The 13,396-nt window shown below is 29.7% G+C and overlaps 2 protein-coding genes across 2 annotated transcripts in view; both read left to right on the top strand.

Moving 5' to 3' along the window:
* The window catches only part of LOC122535577 (cyclic nucleotide-gated cation channel alpha-3-like), a gene marked incomplete at its 5' end in the record, with an annotated part of 194,577 nt that extends 182,700 nt beyond the window's left edge, over positions 1-11,877 (top strand). The window contains 3 exons of the mRNA XM_043667241.1: positions 8,545-8,871; positions 11,273-11,615; positions 11,743-11,877. Coding sequence (XP_043523176.1) covers positions 8,545-8,871; positions 11,273-11,535 — 590 coding nt within the window. The remainder of the gene's footprint in view (positions 1-8,544; positions 8,872-11,272; positions 11,616-11,742) is intronic.
* Positions 11,785-13,005, top strand: LOC122535578. Its single transcript, XM_043667242.1, has 2 exons — positions 11,785-11,924; positions 12,127-13,005. Exons 1-2 carry the CDS (start codon positions 11,920-11,922, stop codon positions 12,695-12,697), a joined length of 576 nt encoding a protein of 191 aa, XP_043523177.1. The 5' UTR covers positions 11,785-11,919; the 3' UTR covers positions 12,698-13,005.
* Positions 13,006-13,396: the final 391 nt, after the last annotated feature.

Genomic DNA, 13,396 nt, shown 5'->3' with positions numbered 1-13,396 from the left:
GTGAATCACTATAGGATGGATCATTTTTATAAAATTATATAAATTAAATAAAATGATCCATTCAATTTATTTAAAATGAAGAAACGATGTAATATATTCGACATAAAGGATACGGTGTCTTTTTCATTCTCTTTTAATTTTATCTCAATATCCTCGATAAACGTTATTTACAATTTAATTGTGCGTTATAAATCATACATCAAATATTAAAGAATAAATATCAATTGTGTATGAAATACTATCGACGAATCAATGGAACGCATATGAGCCGTATACGCCTATAAATACCTGTGTTTGCGTCACGGTAGATTAAACATTTTCAAATCTCCATCTGATCGACCATTAATTACAACGTTCATGTTTTAATCTTTATCCTTTCGATATCATCTCCGCAAGCCATCAATAATTAATTTACATCAACAAGAATTTAAAATAAACGTGCAGGGAATTAACTTAAATATCTTAAGTATTTTTGATAACACAAAGTATTATGTATAATATAATGTGTATATAAATATTATATTTTGTACTACACCCTGTATAATATTTACATAATAGGCTAATCATAAGAGATATTCAATATCCTGTTTTTGTTTGTAAATGATTTTAATGAAATCGTCACAAATTTGTTTATATTATATAATATGTTACATACAACCATACGAAAAGAATTTCAAATCTTTTTAATTAATATCTTTTGATAAAATAAGTCTATCAATTCATTCTCGTGTAAATCGTGTAATTACGGTCTTTACACCGTAAAATTTTTTTTATTCACGAAAGGAAGATGTTGCTGGATGCAATGAAAATTTAGCTTCCTTTTGTGTCATATAGTATGATTTATTTGTGGGTGTATAAATTCACAATATTTTCAGAGAGAAAGTATGATTATAAATTGTATTTTAGTATTTAAAAAAAAAAATATTTTCCGTTTTATACGTGTTTACTCTTACTAACTGCAATACGGTTTTGCAAACATCAAAAAAAATTGATTGATAGCTGGGTGATTGCATTCATGAAATATGTACTGCACAGTTTCGGCTATTGTTGATTAATCTGCGTGGATATTTTTTCATTGTGATCTATAAAAAAACGGCACTCCGAAAGAATGAAATGTAAAAAGCTTTATTTATCACGTCGTGTTATATCATCGCACACTGGACAGTCACATTGCGTTAAAATTACATTTATTGATGTATCACTGGCTCAACGACACATCGAAATGCAATTTTAAAACATGAAAATTTCGAAAGATAAATTAAATATTTAAAAAACATAAATTTATGTTATACCCGTAATGCTTGTAAAATAATTAAAAGACACGCATTATGATATTCACTATTGAATACTGGAATTTCGAAGGATATTAATATGGAATATTGGAGTTTTTAAAATAAAACGTTTATCAAGCATAAATTGAATTTAGAACCAATGGAAAAAGCAGAGAATAATGACGAAAAGTCATAAGTATAACAGAACAATCACCTTACGTTGTTAAATTACTAATTGTAAAAGTTTAATCAATGCAACACCTAAATAACTATATAATAGTAATAGGACTACAGTATTTAGCATGAAGCACATCAAGAGAAGTAGTACATCAGTGAAAAGCCTCACAAAAAGAAAAAGAAATAAGAGTCCAAGATGTTGGAATCCTTCTGTTTAAAACTTATGGTATTATACTATGTACTATATATGATGTAACATATATTATGATATTATTACATAACTATCATAAATAATAGCAAAGAGATGGGAATCCAAGATGTTGGAACCTTTCTATTTAAAAATTATGGTCCCAAACTAATTTTATCAGTTTATTATAGACACAAGGACATTAATAATTAACAATATTATTACACAAATGTGTATTAAAATTCTCACTGCCTCTCGCTGATACTCTTAAGCCAATTTAAAATACCATTTTATATCTGAATTGTTAAAAAAAATCATGCTTCAATGTAGGTACACTTGCAATTAAAACTTAACTCAGTGAATTAAAATGTAGATAAACTTACAATTACGAACATTTTTTTTAAGTTTATTTTTTATACCCATTTATACTAGCTCTCCAGTAATAAATAAATTCGTGAAAATAAGTCCTTCGCGAATCGTTGTCAACTAGATAAGTGAAACCGCGAATCCGTCCTACTGCAGTCTTAATTAGCACGTCCTTAATTAGCAAGGATGTAACTTATAAAGCTATATAATCATGCCTGCAACGAACCCAAATGTAACTGAAACTTACAGTTTTCAACTTCTAAGCTAATACGATCCCCCATATTAAATACTGATAACCAAACTTCCCATCTACGTTTCTCTAAAATCTACTAGTACTAAAATCATTGAAGTCTCGCATAAACTTGCATTTACTCTTGCTATATCTCTTAACACATATTTTCAAAATATTCTCCTTTGGAAACAAATTTCTTTAATTTACGATAATGGGATTTATGCAAACGAGATGTTCTTTAAAAATATGTGAATTCTTCTAACGATAAATTCTCCATTGATGCACCACACATGCGGATGAGCTTTGTCTTAATTATTAAACTTCTGCTGACAATAATAATAAAACAAAACTGTTTTCTCATTTTTAAATCATAAAATTGTAATTTAAATTATGCGATAAAAACCATAGAGGATTATTATGATTCACTACTAGTAATTTTCATATTTATAACAAAAACATGGCAAATGGTGTCGTAGCCATTTATTAACCACAAAAACATTAACTACATTTTCATTAAATGCCACAAAGCTGTTGCTGATAATAAGCATAAATTAACAGAGTTGAAGAATTATGTTAGGCTATGTTTGATAAAAAGTATATTAATATTAAGATGATCTTTGATAGTTTTAAATGTAAACTTAAAGTTCCTAAAACTATGCTTGTTTATATACTGTCTTTCTGATAATGAGGAATAATCTGGCCAGTGAAAGCAAGAATTTTAAATTAGGAATAGTATGAACTAAACCAAATTAGTTCTCTGATATTTCAGACAGTGAAATTCTTAATGGAGATCCTTATAATAACAATACATTATAAAAACTATAAAATTTAGCTACATATATATTAAATGCCTTATTTGTGAATCATAGATGCATAAGATGACGAAATCTATTTTATTGATTCACTTTTAATCCCTATCTATACGTTATTAAAGAACTATTTTTCATCATTTTTGTCAGAGAAATATTAACCATATTATGTTAATAGATAGCTATACTCATAATCATCTTCATTCATGACTCATTTTTATACTGTGAATCATAAACCATATCTCTTTTATTATCACTTTTCACCTAATATCTTTACCTACCCTTATATTTTAAGTAAAAATGTGAATCATAAACTATATCTTTTTTATTATCACTTTTCACCTAATACCTTTACCTATCCTTATATTTTAAATAAAAATGTACAGTACTGTAAATAACGAATCATATTTTAAAAAGAAATCTAAAACTACTTCATCACAAACAAGGATTCCTCTGACAAACAAATAGACAACGGACGGGGATATCAAAGGCGTTCTCAAAAGAATCTTGATACACTACGTGTCACCGGCAGGCGTGTCCAAGCCGGCGGAGTTTCAATTAATTAGTCTGAAAGTTGAACGCAAAACAAGCACACAGCTCATCTTCCTATTCATCCTGAGATTGTTCTTTCGTTGGAAGTAAGTTCGTGCTGTGTTTACGAACTTTCAAATTGGCGAATCGCAATCGTGTGTACATATTGCATACGTATATATGTACATATGTGCTTCGAGAAGCGGCAAAGTACAGACACGCATGCATTCATGCATGCATGTATATATGTGTATGCGTATCAAGACGCGTGCGCGCACTTAACAACTGCAGTGGCTGCACAATGAGAAAGGCGGTGGCTTAATTAAAGAAGCTCGCCGTGGTGAAAATGAGAGGCGGTTAGACGGCGTTGGCCGAAGCGCAACCAGATCCGCGAGGCCTGTTCTTGAACAAAGAGCTGGAGCGCGGAACAAAGCGGGCAAGCTTGAGACGAATTTCGAGAGGAAAGAGAAAAAAGATAAGAGAAAGGAAATCGCGCTCCTCGACTGAGAGTCAGCACAGAGAGTAACGAGGAAACTGTTCGCGTATTCGCTTTGTAGCATTGTAACATAGGATCCAGAGTTATAGGATCCTTTTATCGTGTAAGAAGATATCAATCTTGTAACAGACCGCATCTCGTGGGGGGAGAACTTTGTTACAACTTGGTTGATTCTCCTTGGTTAATTCTCCTTGGCTTCTTCGTTAACGTCCTATCTCTTGAGATATCTTTCTTTCTTTCTTTCTTTGCTTTTTGCAACTTTTTTTGTAGAATGTATGAAAAATAGCTTGGATGTTATTCGACGTACATATTTCAAAAAATGATAAATTGAGATGGGATTGATGTAATAATAATGATTTTCCTGTAGATTATCTCATTATTTGGCTATCGAACGAAATAACTCTTTATTTAATTTTGTGTTTTGTGCCTGCATAAATTTTTACCATATTTTTTAATACTTAATACTGTCTTAATATTGTCAATTCATGTACTCGTGAGTGTAAAATTACTCTGAAATTTTCCAATTTTTATATAGATAAAAGATAGGAAAGATATACAAGAAATAACAACATTTCTTGCAAACATATTTTGAAATAACTAAAATATGTAACAATTATTAATGAAATGCTTAATATCTTTTTAGATTACAAAATGCAATATAACATAGAGAATATAATTCACGAACAATTTGAATATCTCCTAAAATAAAATAACAATTCTCAAAAATCCACATCCGGTTTGACCTCATTTCTTGGAACGAATATCGCATTGGAGTAAACTGTCTGATAGATTGAACTAGTATAGACGTCTACCTAATTTTCCACCAATGAATCATCTGGATCAACGAAATACACTACTAAAGCAAAGGATCGAGAAGCTCCAGAAGCCATTCATCTTCATCAATACATCAGCCACCTTTTATTTGAACCCTAATCGTTAAAGCTCATCCTTCACTGACGGATTATATACGCAATTACTATCTCCCACGAGAGAAATTAAAACGCGGTGGAACAATTATAAAGAATTATTTAATAATTGTGGTGATTGTAATATGCAATATTATTATAAATAGCCGATAGCCCAACAAAAATTTTAATATTCATAAAGACATTCAACTTCTCTATTACAAAACACTCAAACGAAATCATCGTAATATTCATCATTTATTTGAATATTTATATTCTGTTTATTTGTATAAATAATATAGATGCATTTGTATTGATATTTTATCTATACAAATAATTATACTGAATCTATTTTGATTTTACAAACAATTGTAATAAATATACTCTGTGATATTCTCAATCATCACATATTAATATTATTCTAATCCTATTCTAAACTAATAAATAATAAATAAAATACAGACAAAAAATGTTACTATTCACGGATGTAATCGTGTTCATCGAAAATTCTACGTAATACTATAACCACTTACCCGTGTTGATTTCATCCTATGTGAAGAACAGCGTCTGAATTATCATGTCAAATTCCACAGAAGAAACGAACACTGAGAGAGATCTGTAATGAAGAATAGGATATTATAATTTGTTCTTAAAAGCGCTGTTAATTATATGAGAAGATAATGTTGAAATAATGAAACTAAATAAATGTAAAATACTAAAATACCAAATTAAATAAAAATATTTCAATGATGATATTCAATTCAAAATACAAAAAGGTATTACAAAGTTGTGTTAGCAATTGTAAATTGCTTCTAGAAAACAACAAGAAGAGGAAGGAACGATGAAGGAAGCTTTAATAAAATATAAATTATGATGACTTATTTTGAGAAACGTGATTGTGATTGTTCAGAAAATTTGAAATAACAAAAATGAATAGCTATGAAATGCTTGTTTAAAAAAAATATTGCTTTTTCAAAATACTAATTACTTATTATTAATTCATTTTACAACAAATGAAGGAACATCATACTAATTATTTATTATTAATTCATTTTACAACAAATGAAGGAACATCATACTAAAAATATATAATTACTTTAAAATATCATTGTGTATAAAGTATTCTCAAATATTATCAAGTATCCATAAATATTCTATAATCCAAATAAGTTAATTTATAAAAATTATAATTCTGAATATCTATTATTAGAATTTTAAATATTATCTCGTACTAATAAAATATAAAATATAGCGCGCTAATATGAAAAAAAAAACAATATTATCTGTTGTTATTATTATATTATATAGTATATTATTATAAAAAATTTGCAAAAATCCAACAAGATCTAAAAGTTATTTTCACTTTCTTATTTAAATCGAACGAAATATATATTCAAATTATTGAATAAAAACGTACATTAATTAAACAATGTTAATAATAGCGTGAATATAAAAGGTAAAAGAACGACGAATATTACGCAATTAATTTTCAACAACAGAACAAGTTCACGTTCGTGGACTAATTTGATAGGTTAGGTTAAGTGAGGTAGTGTGGGGGAATTTTCAACATCGAGCATATTATAAATATCGTATGCATTTATACATGAATATCAATATTGCGCCAATTTAATTTGATCGAATGAAATGTAATTGATTAAATTGATAAATATGGAACATACATAATTAAGGACGATGCTTTTTTAGCACAGAGTTCAGTAGAAAATTTTAAATATATTTGTAGAAACATGTATGCATATATTACGAAACATACGAAGCATTTTAAAATTTTACTAACACTGTATATAAGATTCATAGACTAATCTCATGATTATGATGGTTATGATAATATCTGGAAACGTATGTGAAAATTACAAAATAGTTTAATGTAAGTAATATATTTTATTATTGATGATTTGTATATTTGTATATATTATCCATTGTATTAATAATATTCAGTGGTGCCATCTTTAATACTTATGCTAACCTTTTACCCTAAATACATGTTTGCAATAAACATCTTGTAATCTCTACGTAAATTTTCAGATTGGCTTCATTGACGAATATAATCATGAATATATCATACAATGTTAATTCAAAATAATATATACGTACAATTTTTCTATGACAGAAGTTTGGTATTTCTTGAAACGCTGTATACATATAGATTGATTTCTGATCAACATCAATGATTGGATTGAATATACATATGTATGTAATGAATCTTTTAAATAATACTTGCTATCTTAAATCGTATTCGACAATACGAAAATAAGTATAAAAAGTTTGATTCTGAACTTTACCTGACAACTTTTATATAACGCTCCTTCTTCCTGCACTTCCCGCGTAAAACTGACATTTCTACCAATATAAATCGATAATGGAAAATTATATCGATCATAATCGGATATCGCAATAAGTAGTTACATATTTTACCGCTTCATTAGCGCTGTAATCTTTACCTAAGAGAAAATCATTGCGCGCGCACATCCCACGAATACAAATTATGTAAATTGTAAATGATAAAAAACTCCTATTATAATGTATGAAAGTAATTGAAATTATATATACAGTATTTTAATATTCCAAAAACTGTAAAAACTAAAATTGTAAGAATTATTACTAAATATTAAAATAATATTTACTATGTAATGTCAATTATTAGTAATCATAGTAGTGAATTTTTAGTTTATGTGTAGTATAATGCAAAAAACTTTTAGAAACATTTATCTTATTTCTTCTTCTATTTGTTAATAAATATAGTGTTGCTTATTAAAAGATTATCAGCACTATCAGTACTAATAAAATATTAATAAAATATTAAATAAAAACGTGTTCTTAGGAAACATGCAGCATCAACTAAAGAATATAAGAAAAATCTTAGAATATAAGAATAAAAGAAAAGTTAGTGATAAGTAAAGAAAACAACCAAAGAAAAATCTTCATTAACATAAAATTGGCATGAGGATGATAATTATTAGGAAATTACTGAGGCTGTATAAACTTATAAATGTCAAATTTCATACACTCATTGACTAACATTAATATACAGATATATTAAAGTATCAAAAAACTTTACAAGTATATAATACTTTATCGTGAAGCATAATACAATATTATAAAGGACGACAATACATGTTATATGAAAGTACACACATCAAAAGACAAACAATACATCAAAACATGAACAATACATAAAAAAATCTCAAGACAACAACATATGTACATTTGATCAACACAATTTTATAAAACTCTCTGCAAATTTACTTAATCTAACTTTATATAACTTCAACTAAAAACAAATTTTTACAATATCATCTCTACATAACTCTGGCTAAAAGTAAGCTTTTACAATACAATGACCCCCCTTGAACACACATCTTCCTCCCAAACAGAATTCGTTTATTTGATTGAATGCATACAATCAGTCTGTATAACTCCTGAATAACACGGGGAACACATTACCAAACGAACTACAAGTCTTACCAGAACTAAAAACAACACTGTTCCTCCTGAGACTGAACTTCATACCTCTGGCATGTGACATTTTACGCCCACGATACGAACTTTCAGCTGCAATGGGACGATGTCAAAGCACGCCAGGACTCGTGGAGTCACGAGGTCGTATACCATTGGAGGAGATGTGGGTTTCACCGGTGGACACAAAGTCCACTCACGCGTACTCGGCTGGCCACTCGTTGTTCTCCCCCAGCCCGAGTCCCGTGACGTCGCGCGGTTTGCCCAGCACCGGGAACAATGTCAACGCGAACAACGTTGCGAGGAGCATGGATAGTCCGATGAGTGCCACCAGCAGCGGCCACAGCAGCGAGGATCAAACCGCCAGGGCACCACAATCCGCGACCGCACAGCCCTCCGCCGGCAGACAATCCACCCACTCTGGCAAGTATTTCATCTTGAACGCCACCGACTGGAAATATACGTCCTCTTTCTGAATCCTTCGACCCCGATTCTCTTTCTTAACTCTCACCGGCCTTCAGATTGAACGCATTTTTCCTTCGTGATTTAATGGACGTTAAATCACCAAGGAATCTTCCTCTTCCGTTGGAATTGAAGTTTCCATGCTTGATGCGCGGTATCCACTGATTTATTGGTTGTAAATGGCCACCATCCCGTCGCCAGAATACTTAGAAGAAGAAGTGAATCTTCGTGTAAGAATAAATTTCGGAATTTGGGGTAGTTTTTTTTTTCTGTGAGAAGTTTCATTTTCGAGAAAATTCACTAAACAGACTTTAAGTTGAATGAGACTGTGATAAATTAATATAATGTTATCACGAGATCGTGATGTATTAGTAATGTTAATATTATCATAATATTAAAATTAATACTATTATAATATGAAAAATTATCAATATTAATATTGTCATAATATTAAAAGAAGAAAGCCAACACACATAACAACCTCTTTATCCGCTTCAAAACAGTTTCAAAATTTATTTCTCAATTCAATCCATCGATATCCGCCCATAATGAAAATACAATAAAACTATGAAAATCTTTTAAAAAATTATACTCTATTTTAGTTAAGAAAGAAAATTTATAAATTATAACAAAAACCGATTTAAAAAACATCAATGATTTTTAACAACTAATACTTTAAAGTTTATTTAGGCTATAATGTTAGCTCCAATTTATCTAAAAAGCGCTCCTTCAAATTACGATAAATAAAGAAAGACGCAAATGATACAAAATTATTTTTTAGACCTTAAAAAATCCAACAACGGCCTATCAACTTTTATAATAATTTTTATCTAAACATAATTATTTAATTAAAATTTAACTTATGCACGTTTGAGATTTTATTTAGACATATATCTCCCGTATGCGTATACCAAAATTAATTAAACTTTTATCAGAATAGAATATTATATCAAATAAAATTACTATTACTTATTTTAAATCGAAATAATAAATACCGACAAGTTCACTTAACAAACCATCAAAATCTATTCTCTTACAAGAGAAAATAAAACCCCACGATAAATATTATTTTAATTATTATTTCAATTTATATTAATCTAAAAGTATTCTCTTCGTATTATATTTTATTATACTTTATTGATTTTGAAAATTTGTCCTTCAGAAATTTTAGAAATAAAACAATTTTATTTTATACACATTTAATTTCATTCGCAGGAAACAAATCCAAAACAATAGAAAGAAAGTTAATTTTTTTAATGATATTATATTATACTATACTTTGAACTTCATACGTATAATAATAAATTATAAATCTTTTGCCGAAAGGCAAAAGAATATGATATAACTAATTTTTTTATCTTTCTCGCATATTTGACATGTGTATCTTGCTCTGTGCTTTGTTTATTGTTGAATTTTTTCAACTTACACGCATATTCATAAGTAATTATAAATAAGAAATACAAGTATATTTGTTAATAAGAATACCTATCAATATCTAATACTTGATGTACTTTGCACATATTTTACGTAAATAAACGTAACGTATTTTACGTAAAATTGATGGACTTAATGGCATAACGAACTAAGAAAATAAAGTTGAAAATGCAGAAAAGTAATCAATAATCTGAATGTAACAGCAGCATTGAATTCGTAAAATGTCGTAAAATGATATTAATCATAAAAGATTAAAGAGTTATTGGCTTGTACATTTAAACATTTACATTCCAATAACTCTGCTTTTCATTAATTACGTAGATACGTCCTTTCATACATGTAAATTATATATTATATAATTAGATATATGCACATATTGAACACATAGTTTATATTACAAATATTATAATTATTGTACAATACAATAGTCCGATAGAATAATATTTTACTTAGTCGAGAGATATGTAATAATTCGTGACATATGCTTGTTTCTTAAAGTATCAAATCAGTATCACGTCATTTATGATCACAATGTCACAAAATATGTAATTACTATATTACAAAAGTATAAAAGTATAATGGACGTTGAGCAGAGACTTGTTACGTGTGCCGACAATTCATATGTGACGTTAGTATCCATTCGTTGTAAATAGATCATCGCAAACAGTTCAATAAGGAAATATTGCCTAAATGAATCTAATAGGAAACGAAGTCATTCATGCAGAACAAGAATGACTTAACTGAGAAAATTGTACATAAAGTATTTGAAACAACATTTATTAGTAATTCATACTTTCTGTTACACTTTTATTAATAACAAATTATACATAATTACTATTTTTTAACGTTATATGACTAAATTAATTGACTATTATATTAACATTGTTGATTGGTTTGTTAATAACAAAATATATATTATTCTTTCTAGGCATGACCAGCAGCATGACTCAATTAGTCGAAGGTGCCACGCCACTTTTAGGCACTAACGAAGCTTTATTGGCCGAAATTAAACGTCTCCGTGAACGTCTAATTTGTTTGGAGTCTGAAAACGCAGCAATGAGCGCCAAACTAAATCAACAACAGTGGGAAGTAGAGAATCGATTGGCTGAAATTGAGATGCAGATTTGCGGTGCTAGCTCGTCTTCCAGCTTAGAAGATAACAATGAAAGAAATCGAGAAAGTATCATTTAACAAGAAACAAGGCCGCGAGAGCGCGGCAAAACAAAGATAGCGCGAATACGACACTATTTGGCTGACGCTACAGACGATAGGTATATCTTATTACTTGTTGTTAGTCTGAAACACTAGTGAATTTTTATTTCACGTAAATTTTTGTATAAAAATGTACAAGCATATTTCTGTCATTCATATATATATAAAATATAAATTTTGTTATAGATATGCAGCAGATGACAAGGAAGAGCCTGAAGGAGCTAGAATCTCTGGTAGATCCAGCGACACAAAATCAATTGGTAGCCTCAGTCAACATTTCTTTGAAAGTGACGAAGATGAGAAATATTATGGCACTTGTAACGGTTATGCTTCCCAGCCTGGCAGCAAGTCAAATTTATTGTTATGCAGTGAGTGTGATCAAAAAACCCGTACTTGCACGTACAGACCACAAACACCTGGCTCCTATTCCAGTAGATATGTTGAGGAACGTTTTGATGATCGACTTCAGGAACCAGGAACTTCTCGCACATATAAAAGTCCAGTTCATATATCCTCCCCTCGGTCATTATATCATGATCAAGAGTATAGTGGTCAATCTTCTTCACCTAGGTCATTCTATCGTGATCAAGACTATCAAAGAAGTTGGTCCAAAAAGTATGAACAGGAACATGACCGAAGAGACTATGAAGACAGAGACTTGAAGCAGGATGATGACAGTCCTGTCTGTGAAATCTGTCATGGAAATGGTCAAGTTGTTCAATGTGAGCATTGTGATTTTTCTAGCGAAGGTGATTTAATATGCTTCAGATGTCAGAGCGACGAAGGTTCATCAAATGGTCAAAATTGTCCTCGTTGTGAGAAGGATGAGAGAATATTATCCAGTAGAGTAGGATCACAAAGGGGAACAACATCATCCAGCGATGAAGGAAAATACCCAGTAGATGCTGTAGTAAAAATTCAAGTTAATGACCATATGATTGATGTAGACTCGGATGAGACGCCTGAGAGTGACTTATCAAGTAGTCATCACCATCAAAGGAGTACAATGGAACGTCTAGATACTATTGTTGAGGCAAAGGGAGACACTGCCAGTGAAAATGACGAGGAAAACGGGGGTACAAAATTAAATGGAACTAACAGCGCAAGATATCTCAATTATATGATCGTACTGTTTCTGTAAATAACATGGTTACGGTAGCTGCAGTTGAGCTATGGATTATGTTGGTAAATGGAGAGTATTGTTTCGTTGAAATTAGAAGTTGAGAAATAATAATATAAAAATACTTGTAATACTTTATAAGTTTCAAATAATTTCATGATAGCAATATACATACATTTATACTGCACTATTCTAGTACTGTTATAATACCATACTATTTATGCTAATAGTATCAAATAGTATACTATTATAACATTTCTTATTACATAAAGAGAAACCACTTTTTAATAGTATTTCACATTGAATTTAAAATAATGTAACATAAATCCAAATATCCTTCGTTATAAACTCTAACATTATATTGATATGAAAATATATATAGTACAAGCGTTCCAATAGATATTCTTTAAAAAATTTTCTAAAACCACAATGAATGAACACTCTATTAAAATCATTTCTTACTTCTTTCTCTATGGTCCTGCAATTAATTTCATTTGATCATGAAGCATGAGGTAAATATAAAATACTTGAAACAATTCAATATCTTCAATCAAGGTCGAACGTCTTCAAATTGGGCAAGTAAGAAATTGAGGGAACGTTAGATTGTAACATTTCGAACCCTTTTATACTCGTGTACCGTTTGTAAACATTCTCCTAAACGATTTGTAACAAAAATTTGGAGGCTCAACTTACTAATATCCGCAACGACGCTCTCCATCC

The sequence above is a fragment of the Frieseomelitta varia genome, unplaced genomic scaffold (genome assembly GCF_011392965.1).
Source record: "Frieseomelitta varia isolate USP_RPSP 00005682 unplaced genomic scaffold, Fvar_1.2 scaffold_739, whole genome shotgun sequence".
Classification (NCBI taxonomy): Eukaryota; Metazoa; Arthropoda; class Insecta; order Hymenoptera; family Apidae; genus Frieseomelitta; species Frieseomelitta varia.
Note: the sequence above shows the minus strand (reverse complement) of the source record. Positions and strands in the feature narration are given on the sequence as shown.